Source organism: Artibeus jamaicensis, unplaced genomic scaffold, assembly GCF_021234435.1.
Source record: "Artibeus jamaicensis isolate MK-2021 breed Jamaican fruit bat unplaced genomic scaffold, CSHL_Jam_final contig_374, whole genome shotgun sequence".
NCBI classification, from domain to species: domain Eukaryota; kingdom Metazoa; phylum Chordata; class Mammalia; order Chiroptera; family Phyllostomidae; genus Artibeus; species Artibeus jamaicensis.
This window is the reverse complement of record NW_026521808.1, coordinates 397,056-409,284: the sequence shown is the minus strand read 5'-3', so window position 1 is coordinate 409,284 and position 12,229 is coordinate 397,056. Positions and strand designations below refer to the sequence as shown.

Sequence of the window (12,229 nt, the reverse complement as noted above, 5' to 3'; positions counted from 1 at the left end):
TGCAATTAAAATTTCATATAATTTATTTTTAACCTTATCTAATCACCATTCTGAAGTGGAGTGCAGGTGTTATGTTCCCATTATCAAAATAAATTGAAGTTTAATAACAGACTGGTACACTAGCAGGGAAGCAGTAGGCATAAAATTTCTTACTAATCAAATTCAAACTATATAAGGCATGAAGAAATATCATTAATTTAAAGATATGGGTATCAGTCTGTTATTAATCTGGCTTTCAGATCCTAAGGCCCCCTTCCCTAGGTAATATGCAAATCAAGTAATTTGAGGAAGAACCAGATCCAGCTCAAGTTACACAAATAAGGGTTCTGAGAAAAGCCTTTCTAGGGACACGGTTCCTCTGCAAATTTGTTGAAGGGTGGGGCCTTGCCTGGTGCAAGTTGTATATGCAAACAAAAGATCCTCAGGCACCCACTATTGGTATATCACAGCTTGTTTACCCAGGTTGCTAAGGGTGTTTCCTAACATCCCTAAGGGACCAGGAGTCAAACTGAACTCCTGATCCCGTGTGACCATCATTCGGAATTTGGATTTTCTTGATTGCCCCCCCCCTCAATCTTCCCGTCCATCCACTGCCCCATTGGAGTCCACGCCAACCCCTCCGTCCCCTCCTCCATCCCGCACCCGAGTTGGCATGACACATTCACCCTATCACGATGCCTTAGTCATGGCCTAAGTACTCTACCCCCATGAACACCATCCTTCGGGGGACTTTGATGGGCTTTGATTTGCTCAGAGGCCATGGGGGAGTCTTCCACACCCCATCCTCACAGCCATCTCAGGCAGCCTCCCCCACCCAGGGCCACACCCTGCACTGGCACCTCCGGAGGCTGCTCCTCTCACCATCCCTGACTCCACCCTCACCCGCTGGCAGACACCACCCTGCCCCGATCCCTCCAATGACTTCTGTCCCTCAACCCCCACGCAGACACAGTGACCGAAGCAGGCACATGGGTTTCTTTCAAGAGTAAACAGTTTATTTTCAATAGCTTTGCCCAAGGCACCAGCCGGGCTTGGGCTGCTTGGGCTGCAAAGAGGCCTGGCGCCCTGGGGTTGAGGCCCGGAGAACCCATGTCCAGTTGGGCAGCTACTGCCAGCCCGGGGCCCACTAGGGAAACAATGACACCCTCAAAGAAGACACTGATCAGGGCGTTGTTGTGGATGGCCATGTCCACCAGCTCTGGGGTGATGCGCCTGCAGCCGCTCCTCTGGGCCTCGTTCCCGGCCAGCTGCAGGACCGTGGCGGTCAGATATTGTATGATGGCAGCAAGGAACACGGGTGCGGATGAGGTCAGATGCCGGGCGTAGTGGCCTTCGCGCAGGAGGCGCTCCACGTGGCTGACGGAGAAAAGCAGCTCAGCTCTGGAGGTACGGGTGCGGATCCGCCTCTGGCGATGGTGACCGGTACCAGACGACCCCCTACGGCTCCTTCGACCAGGCATGCTGGGCGTTGGGTGCTCTTGCTCCCACCGGCCTAGCTCTGCAGTGTGCTGCGGGGTGCTGCGGGGTGTCTCCGTGCGGCCAGGTGAGGTCAGGTGCGGTCAGGTGAGGTCAGGTGCGGTCAGGTGAGATTGGGCAGTTGGTCCCAACGTCTCTGAACGGCCAGTACACAGGCCCCTGCTGCGTATCCTAGCAACCACGGGCCGGCCCCTGGTTGGTGGAGGCACAGGCTGTGTGACACCCCTGAAGTTCCATGAGGTTACTGCTTTGCCATTGGCCCTTGTGGGCCTGGGCCTGCCAAGCAAGGGCGCTTGGTGGCACCCTGCGCACGCGACCCACTGGGCCGTCTCTTCGACGGAGCTCTCTGGGCCCTCTCTTCAACGGAACTCTCTGTTTCCTCTGGCCAGGAATGTTGTACGGAAACAGCAACAAACATGTATGATCCCATGGCACCAGGTCAGCACTCGTGGTGTTGGGCGGCCATCACAACTGTCTACTTCCATGACGTTGGGACCACCCAAAAAGAAACCCCTGCACCCATCAGGCAGTCATTCCCCACTGCCCACCCCCTGCCCCACTCCCCCTCCCCTGGCTGACAACCTCTCCTCTCCCTGAGAACCCAGGCAAATAGGAGCCTGCTTCCTGTGCATAGAGGTGTATCCACTCTAGAGCCTTCTAGAGATGCAATCATACAATGAGTAGGTGGCCTTTTGTGTCTCTGGCTGCCTTCACTTAGCATAATGTTCTCCTTATGGTTCACTCACATGCCAGCATGCATCAGCACTTGAGACTTCCATTGTGTGGATGGACGACGTGTTGTGCACCTGTTCATCAGCTGATGGCCTTTTGGGTGGTTTTCACCTTCTGGCTGTTGTGACTAGCACCGCGGTGAACATTCCTGTATAGGGTTCTGTTTGAACACCTGTTTTCAGGTCTTCTGGGTATATATCTAGGAGTGGAATTGCCGGGCCATAAGGTAATTCTGTGTTTAACTTGCTGAGGAACCTCCCAACTGATTTCCACAGTGGCTGTGCCATTTTGCACTCCCAGCGAGTGTATGAAGGTCCCACTTTCTCCACATCCTCACCAGCACTTGTTATTTTCCTGTTGCCTTGCTGATAATAGCCATCCTAGTGGGTAGAAAGTGGTATCTCGTGGTTTTGATTTGCATTTCCCTAATGGCTAATAATGTCAAGCATCTTTTCATGCGTTTCTTGGCCATTCATACATCTGCCTTGGAGGAAACAGATGTACTTTCAAGTCCTTCACCCGTTTCCTAAAACTGGGTTGCTTGCCTTTCTGTTGTGAGAGTTCTTTATGCATGCTGGAAAATAGGCCATTATCAGATATGTAATTTGCAAATGTTTCTCCCATCTTATAGGTCGTCCTTTCACTTCCTAGTAGAGTCCTTTGCTGCACCAAAGTTTTGAATTGGGATGGCATACCATTTCCCTTTTTTCTCTGTCTTTTGTGGCCGTGCTTTTGCTCTCATGTTTTGTGACTGTTGCCCACTCCAAGGTCATGGGGGCTTGCATCTATGTTTTATTCCAAGAGCTTTATAGTTTCTGTCTTCACCTTTTGGTCTGTGACCCATCAGAATTAATATCTGTACATGGTGTGAGATTGGGGTCCCTAATCATCCTTACATGTGTGGGTATCCAGTCGTCCTGTCAGTTTTTGTTGAGGAGATTTTTCATTCAGCCATTGAATAGTTTTGGCACCCTTATTGCAAATCAGCTATTTACTGACATACGGGCTTATCTCTGACTCCAAATTCTAAAACATTGGCCTATAATCATTATTCCAGTGCCACACGTTTTAGGATAGCTTTGCAGTAAGCATTGAAATTGGGAAGTGAGAGTCCTCCAACTTCGTTCTTCATTTTTGAGATTGTTTTGGCTGTCTGCATCCCTTGCATTTCCATGCGAATTTCAGGAACACCTTGCCAATTTTTACAAGGCAGCAGGTTAGATGGTAACAGGCATGGCACTGAATCTGTATATTGCCTTGGGGATTATGGTCATCTTAACGATAGTAAATATTCAATCTACTAACATGGGATGACTTTCCATTTATTTCCATCCTTTTTAATTTCCTTCAGCAATGTGTTGCAGTTTTCAGGGTACAAGTCTTACATGTCTTTTGTTAAATTTATCCCTCAGTATTTTATTCTTTTGGATCATACTGTAAGAGGAATTATTTTCTTAACCTCATTTTTTGGATTGTTCCATGCTAGTGTGTAGAAATACAACTGATGGTTGCACATTGATCTGGGATCCTGCAACTCTGCTGAACACTTACTGCATAGTTGAATAGGTTGCTGTGTTTTTGGTGTGTTCTTTAGTGTTGTACATGTGTACTCACACACACATTTATATATATGAACGTGTCATCTACAGAGATAGTTTGACTTGTTCCTTTCCAACTGGGATGCCTTTTATTTATTTGCTCTGCCTCTTTGGCCTGACTAGAACGTTGAATACAATGTTGCATAGAAATGTCAAGAACAACATTCTTGTCTTCTTCCTGATGCTAGGGGCAAAGCACCCAGTCTTTCATCATTATGAATGATGTTGTCTGTGGATTTTTCATAGATGCCCTTCATCAGGTTGAGGAAGTTCCCTTTTGCTCCTATTTTGTAGAGTTTGTTTTCATGAAACGGTGTTGGATTTTGTCAGATGCTTCCCTTTCCCCTACATCTACGAGTTGATCACGAGGTCCTCCATCTCCGTGCATTCTATTAATATAGTGTATTACATTAATTGATTTAAATATGTTACACCCATGGTCACAGTGTATAGTGAGTGGTCCATAAATTTTTTGTTGTTGAAAGCATAGGTTGGGTCAGGGAAACTGCCTGAGGGCAAGTGTGAGTGTGTGAGTGTCTGAGTGTGTGTGTGTGTGTGTGTGTGCTGTGTGCGCACGCGTGTGTAGGGATCTGTAGCCTGATGAAAGGCTAAGGCATTGGGGGGAACCTGCAATTATTTTACTGAGGCTTGGCAGCAGGGTGCCGATGGGGGACTGGTGGTTGATGTGGCTGGAGGAGGGGCTGGCAGGACCCAAGACTTGGAGGTTCTGGTAAGCTATGCTCAGGTTTTGGAATACCTTCTAGGGTATTGTGAGCCCACTAAGGTCATTAAGCTTTGGAGTGGTATGGCCTGATTTCTTTCCATTGAGATTGTTCTGGCAGCTGTGTGGAGATAGAATCAAGGATTGAGATTGGAGTTCAAAAGTTGCTGCAGCATCTCAGTCAAGGGATGATTATGTTAAACTTCTTGAGTAACTATCAAACTCTTAGCTTACTCCTAGGGTTTTGCCTCATTTCCTCAAGTTAGCAGAATATACTGCAAAATATAAAGGATTGGAAGCCTTCCTAGTGCTGGTGACATCTAACCATTGCAATTTAGTGTTTTTGCTCACAAGGTATTTACTTTATTTATTTCTACATATTCCATTAGTCCATTTTTTCAAGGTAGAGAATATTAAAACTTATTCACAAAATTTAACTTATTCTTACTTTGCACCCTCAGGATTGCTTCTGGGATTTGGAGGCAGAATACAAAGTATAGTAAACAAATCATTCCCTTACATGAATCTTTAAAAAAAATTTTTTTGGAGGACACTTTCTTTCTTTTCTCCCTCCTTCCCTTCCTCCATCACTCCCTTTTCCCTTTCCTTTTCTTTTCCTGCTGCCTTTTACAATTTGTTATTCATCTGTTAAGTATGATGAGGGAAGGGAAATGCTTGGCTCTTCCTTCACTACACTATGTTTTACAAAGAAATCTCTTTTGGTTTTGAATATTTATTTTGTACTGGGATGCATTCTACTTTACTTGTAGTTAATTAGTTTTATACAAATTTTAGATTTCTAGTCTTCCATATGTGGGACACTAATGGAGCAGAGGTTACTAGGGTCATTAACATTTTCATCATTTCATCAAGTCTAAAGTTAACCATCATCTCCAGTTTCATCCCAAATACTACAAAGACTATGTTAAAAGTCCATGTTGTCCAACATTTAGTTATAATTTTGTCAGTTATACTGTTTTAAACAGTTTATTCTTTTTAGCCTCATAGCCATGGCTACTAATTTCTTTGTTCACCATTCCTCTGTTATATCTTCTTTCTTCTGTGTTCAGTTTGCCTATAATGGAAGAACATCTTTAAAGGTGTTCTTTTAGTGAGGGTTTGTATGTAGTCAACCTTCTCGATTGTTTTTTGAAAGAATATTTTTACTTAACCCTCATCTTTGATTGGTACTTTAGTTAGGTTTGACATTCCTTCCTATTTTTTCCTCCTAGCTGCTTTAGTAATATGAATTTCATTTTATTATGGTTGGTGAGAAATGTTTTGTCAATTTATTATCAGTTAAATAATAATTTAAGAATAAAGTTTTTTTCTTTCAAGTTTGCTTTTAAGATCTTTCCTCTTTTCTTTGTTTGTTTGTAGTTTCCCATGATTTGTTTTTATTGTTTCTGTGTGTGGCTTGTGCTTTCAAAACATGAGGAATCCTGTCTTTTATCATTTGGAAAATTTCCCTCCAGTATCCTTCTGAATATTGGTTTATACCTTCTCCCTATTCTTCTGTTTGTCATTGCAGTTAGTTGTCTTTGGACCTTTGCACCCCCCCACCCATATTTCTTAATCTTTTATACATTTGCTATCTCTCCTAGTTGAGTCCTGAATAATTTCCTTAGCTCTATTTTCCAGTTCACCAACCCCTTTCCTGAGCTTTTGATGTTACTGGACATGTTGTTTTGAATTTCTAGAAGCTCCATGTGGTTCTTTTAAGAAAAAAAAAAACCACATCAGCCTCTTATTTTTTCTTTTCTTTTAACAAATGTTTTATTTTTTTTGTATTTTTCCCATTACCCTTTATCCTCCTTATACACTCTTCCACCTCCCCCCTTCTCCCACCTGCAATCACCACACTGTTGTCCATATCTATGAGCCTTTTTTTTTTTGCTTTATCCCCCCATCCCCTATCTACCCCCAAGAACTGTCACCCTGCTCTTTATTCATGAGTCTGTCTCTATTTTCCTTGTTAGTTCAGTTTGTTCACTAGATTCCACATACAAGTGAAATCATATGGTATTTGTCTTTCTCTGACTGGCTTATTTCTCTTAGCATAATGTTCTCCCTGTCCATTTATGCTGCTGCAAAGGGTAATTTTTCCTTCTTTGTACCTGAGTAGTATTCCATCAAGTCTTTTCTTTTTTTCACAGAATCTTGTTCTTTTCTCATTTTTTCTAAGTATCTTAAACTTATTTTATACTCTCTGTTAGTTCTATTATCTGAAGTTCTTGGTGGTCTAATCATTCTCATGATTGCTGACAATCACAGAAGGTATTTTCCTGTGTGTTTTACAATTTTGATTGTGATTTTAGGGATTTCTCAGCAGAGCTTCATCTATGGGATATCTGTGAGGTCTGAACTGAGGACGTATTTTCCAGAAAGGTGTGTTTGCTTCTGCCAAGGAGACCTGGAGTATCTTGGGATAGCATTTTTTTTGCATTAATTTGTGTGTTTGGGGTTTCTTTGAGTAAACAAGAGGTATTAATTTCAACCCCTGAATTGTATGAGAATAGCCCTAGAATTACAAATTATCAGTAGGATCCTTTTATTATCTTTCACCAGAACTCATGAAGAGACCAAACTCCCTTTTAATCTCCCCAGAGTGATGGGCAGATTTTTTTTTAGTATATCCTTTAATTGACTATGTGGCCTTTGTCAGGTGCCAGGATTTTCTCCTTTCTCTGGTGGTCATTAAGTCCTACCTTCCTAATGTAAATTCAAATAACTATTGATCTGCTGTTTAAGTTCCTCTTTGTTTTTTGACACCCGAGAGTTACCTTCCATGACAAACTCATCATATGCATCAAAGGAGACAATTATTAAAACTTATCCAGACTTTTAAGGCACTTTGTAGCAGGAGGGCTTTCAGGTACCTAGTATGCATGATTTCCAGAAGTGGAAATGATGTTCCTCTTTATAACTCATGCAGCACTGAGAAGCTCCCACTAAATTTCTGGAAGAGAACTGTGATGAGGGACAACATTTTTAATGAATAGGCCTAATGTATTTAGAAAATAAAAGAGGCGGCTTGTTAAGGCAGAAAAAGTCCCAGAGTTAAATGATCTGGGTTACAGGACTGGCTCTTCCACTTGCTAAGTCTGTTTCTTGATCTGTGAATTGGGGCAGTGGTACCACTTCATATTAATATAAATAACCTCTGCTGCAAAAGACTGGTTTAGGTACTCTTGTTCTGAGCTCCCACAGATCCCTTGTAGCTACCTGGTATTACAATTATCTGTTGATAAGTCTGTCTCCCATGATAAAATGTGATCTCCTGATCTCCTTCAGGGCAGAAATTGTACTTGTCTTACCTTACTGTGTATGGCAGAGTACTCAGTGAATGAAAAACATCGGAAACTTGCATATTTTTATCTGTTCTCTTAAATTGTTACATTTCTAAAACAGTAATTTCTGTTTTACAATTATTGGTAGGCTACCAGGACAGTGCAAATCTATTTTTATTGTATATAAATTTTATGTGTATAAGTTCCAAACTGATAGGAGTTTGTTGATTCATTCACCATGTTACATAAGAACTAGTTTTGGAAACTTGTTAGACACTCAGAGTATTTCAGTAAATTTTTCTCCTGTTGTTATTCAGCTGATGATACATTCCTAAGATAAGTGTTTCCTCAATAAAAAGCCTTTATTTGTGTGCATAACAACTTTAAAGATTTGTTAAAAGATGTTTTCCTGTGCACTGACTCATATGCTACTCAGAACAACCCCAGGAGACAGGCAGTGAAGGTATTGTTGCTACCAGTTGACAGATGAAGAAACCAATTTTCAGAGACATTGAGTCACCACACATCATACCAAAAGGAAGTCTATGGCAGAGCTGGGCCTAGAATGACACCAAGTTCCTCATTTCCTGGTCTAGTGTGTTTTGTTTTCTTCACACAATTCATTAGTTTAACCAGGTTGCATTTTGTGATGTTGCCTCAGTGATATTTTTGTATCTCATCTTATTCCTGTTTTTTAGCTGCCCCTCCCACTACTTCCCTTGGAATACTCAGTGCTTGACCAGGACCTCTATCTTTCTTCCCTGAATATGTCCTCTTGCAATTTCCTGCCTCTGGATCTTTGCATCTGTTTTTACCTCTTGGTGGGCATCCACAATCTCCCAACACCACAAGATGAAGCCTGTGTGGATCAGCCATGCTAGATGAGATTTCTTTGTCCTTGAACCCACAGAGTAGTCTGTGCATTATTGTATAGGCATTTTCATACTTTTAAAATTCACTTTAATTCCTTTGTTCTGTGCTCCCACAGCATCCTGTGCTCAGTTTTCACAGTGGTTATTGCCTTCTGTTGTAGGTCTGCTTTCACCCCATGACTATGAGCCCTTCTAGAGGATTGGCATCTTGTCTGGTTCTTCTTGTCTTGGACAGCCTGGAACATAGTAGTTGCTCCAAAAAAAGCTGGGTAAATGAGTGAGTGGATGAATGAATAGTACCTAGCAGAATGCATTAGATATACCAGTTGCCCAATAATAATGGTTGGATTGAGTCTTCATCAAAATCTTATTTTTTCTCATCCTATCACAGTGGGGGCTAAAAGTGTTCTTCATTCTGCTTCAAGCTATCACTTCCATTCATACTTTCGATTCTATCCCATCCTGCCTCCCCAGGCGCCTTACTTCATCAATTACCTTCTCTCTCCAGAATCTCTAGTCACTACCTCTTTTTTTACTGGCTCCATTCTCTGCAGTAACAAACATGCTCAGGTCTCCCTTCCCATTCTAAAAATAAATATCTTTAACTACATCGGTCTCCTTCTTGTCCTCAACCTTGCAGTATCAAACTATGAACCTCATTGTAGAGTAATCCAGCTGGACCCTTTTGGTGAATGCTTGTGTGTCAATATCCTTAATTACTTTTCTCTTGAGTTGGTCAGATGGCCCACAGAGGACTCTTGAAGTTGTCATAATTTTATGGTCAGAGTTGGGGAAGACTGGGAGTTTATAGCCTTCAGGATACATACCTCCACTTAAACCCTGTTTTCAATATGATGCTCCAGCCCTCCAGTGAGTTAGGGAACTCCCAGTCCAGAGTCCCTGTGCTTTACCCTCTCCAGGGAATGATACTCCAGTCTTCTGTTAGGTCAGGAAAAGTCCAGACCCTCAGATCCTCAGTGAGGAGATTTGGAAATGCTTATACTTTTTAAACAGTTTTCAAACAACCCTCATTATTTTGGTGCTGATCCCCTCATCTACATTTCCAGAGTTATCTTTTGCAGCCTTTGAAGATTTTTCTGGGGGCAGAAGGGTGGTAATAAATAAGGATGATTTTTAGCTTTACCTATTTAGGGCTTAGGATTCCTAGTTTGTGGCATTCTTGGGTCTGTTAAATCAATTACTACCCATCCATCTGTTTTTAAGCATTGAAAATGTAGTTATCTTCTTTCCTACTTTTTCAATCTTTTCAAATATTAGTTAATGGTAATTTCAGTGGGTGTTAGGAGGTAGTAAAGTTATATATAGAAGTATGTGTTCCACCTTAACTATACATCATGGTGAGCACTGAGGTCTGCCTGCCTGCCTCATTCACCCTATGCACCTTTGTTACTAAGCCACTCACCCTAAAGTACCCTGAACTCAGATTGTCTCATCAGGCTCTCTGATTCATCATGTCCCATAACCAAAAGATAGTGGATTTGATTCCCAGTCAGGGCACATACACATGTAGGTTGTGGGTTTGTTCATGGTCCAGGCATGGGCACATGCAAACCTGGTCTGAATGTGTATGATCCCCAGGCAATGATCCCCAGTCTGGGCACGTAAGTAAGGGAGGCTACCAATGATGCTCCTCTCTCACATCAATGGTTCTCTCGCTTCCATTCTCTCTCTCTCTCTCTCTCTCTCTCTCTCTAAAAGCAATGGAAAAAATGTCCTTGGGTGAGGATAAAACATTTTTGTAAAGATGTAATAGGAAATATAGACAAATAAAAGAATAGGTGATTTCTTCAGAGAGATAGTAATTATAAGAAATAATCTTTATGAGATAAGGAGATCAGAGATAGCAGAAGAGTAACCTATACCCAGGAACAATCTGTAATTATAAATAAATTGTAGAGAAATCATCCAGGATGAATAACTGAACAATAGCAGGAAAGAAGCCTATAACCACAGATAGACAACTGAAACAGCTTCACCACAGTGCAATGAGTATGAAGTTCAGAGAAGGAGTGAGAGGGCTGGCTGGGCTTCCATGGGTGGCAGTTGAAGTGCTGGAGGAATATTTCAGCAGCCAGGGGGTTCCCCTTGAGAAGTATGGGGTCAAAACCTCAAACCAGGCTCCCCAGCCCACAGCACCAGAGCCTGAAAAGAACCCAGATAACATCCAGCTGTGAAAAGCAGCAGGGTTTCTCTCTGCCAGAGACAGATAGCTGGAGTCATAGAGAGCCTTTTAAAAGGTGAATGCATAAACTTTCTTTGCAGCCACTAATCCTGGGCTCTGGCAAAGGGGGAGGGGCACAGTAATCTAGAGACACTTGAGGAGAGTTTGGAGATGGTGGCTTTGGAGAGAGAACTGAGGGAGAAGTCACTAGGATTCATGTGCTGAGTCACCCCTATACTGCAAGAACCATCTTGCTCAGGCAGACCACTCCCCTCCAAGTGGCATCAGCATGAAGGGAAGCAATAGCTCCAACCACAGGAGGGTTTCTGTCCTGCTCTGTGGTGCTTAAGCCTGACTACTGAATACAGAGTGAAGGAGTCAGCCATAGGCTGTGGATCCCTGGTAGTCATTAACAGGGTCCCTAAGGCCAAACCCCTAAGGATTTGTTTTCTCTTTTGCATAGCTTTTTAACATTTATTTCTTGTCCTTCAACTTTGTGTATGTGAAGTCATTACATTTTATATTATATCATAGTTTACTTCAAATCTTATATTTTGCTTCTCCCTTCTCTTACCCCATTATACTGTCTTCTTTCCTATTGTTATTTTCACTTTAAATTTTGTTTTCTCTCTTGCTATGTTCCTATTTTGCACTCTTACTATTTTTTCCCCCTCTAGCCTCTCAAAACCATTTTCCTTGACATTGGTCACCTCATATTCTTTTTATCACTCTTAAAATACCCTTGTTCTCTCTCTACCTTTATCATTGTTTTGGTCATTGGTTATGGATAGGGTATTGTTGTTGCATTTCTGCAATTTTATTTCTCCATGTTTACTATTTTGGTATTTCAAATCTCAAATTTTACCATTCTCTCAACTACTCCAACTGCCTTCCTCCTGCCTTTTGTTTTTTTTTTTATCTCAAATTTTAACTTTTCTCTGTCAGTGTGGTTTTTATTCCTCATTCTTAGTATTCCCTTTTCCTCTATCATCTCAAAATCACTTACTTTTCCTCTGGACATCTCATAACCTTTTCTTTCTTTTTTTTCTTCTTATTCCCATCCTACCTATATTAATTGTAGCTCATTTGTTATTAGTAGTGCTGTGGTAGATCTTTTTTTTTTTCCAATTTGGTCCCTATTTTTAATTAATTAATTAATTTTCTTTTTCTTTCCGGCTCTTACTATATTTTTAAAAATTTCTGTTTAAATCTAATAGTTTATGCTTTCCTTCTCTTGCTTCATTCTACCTTCTTCATTTTGTTTTTTTATTTATAATGTAAATTTTACTTCCTTTCTTTCTTTGCCTTGCCAAGATTTCATATTTTTATTATTGCTCTTCTGCTGTCAAAATCATTGT

The 12,229-nt window shown here is 41.7% G+C and overlaps 1 protein-coding gene across 1 annotated transcript; it reads right to left on the bottom strand.

The window, feature by feature from the left end:
* Window positions 1–878: 878 nt before the first annotated feature.
* On the bottom strand, window positions 879–1,460 carry LOC128627302 (histone H2A-Bbd type 2/3-like). The gene has a single exon (XM_053664500.1). It carries the CDS (start codon window positions 1,458–1,460, stop codon window positions 879–881), a length of 582 nt encoding a protein of 193 aa, XP_053520475.1.
* Between the last annotated feature and the right edge of the window lie 10,769 nt (window positions 1,461–12,229).

What these genes read in the sequence shown, in the direction of transcription:
- LOC128627302 (XM_053664500.1), bottom strand. Translation starts at nt 1,460, where the DNA reads ATGCCTGGTCGAAGGAGCCGTAGGGGGTCGTCTGGTACCGGTCACCAT.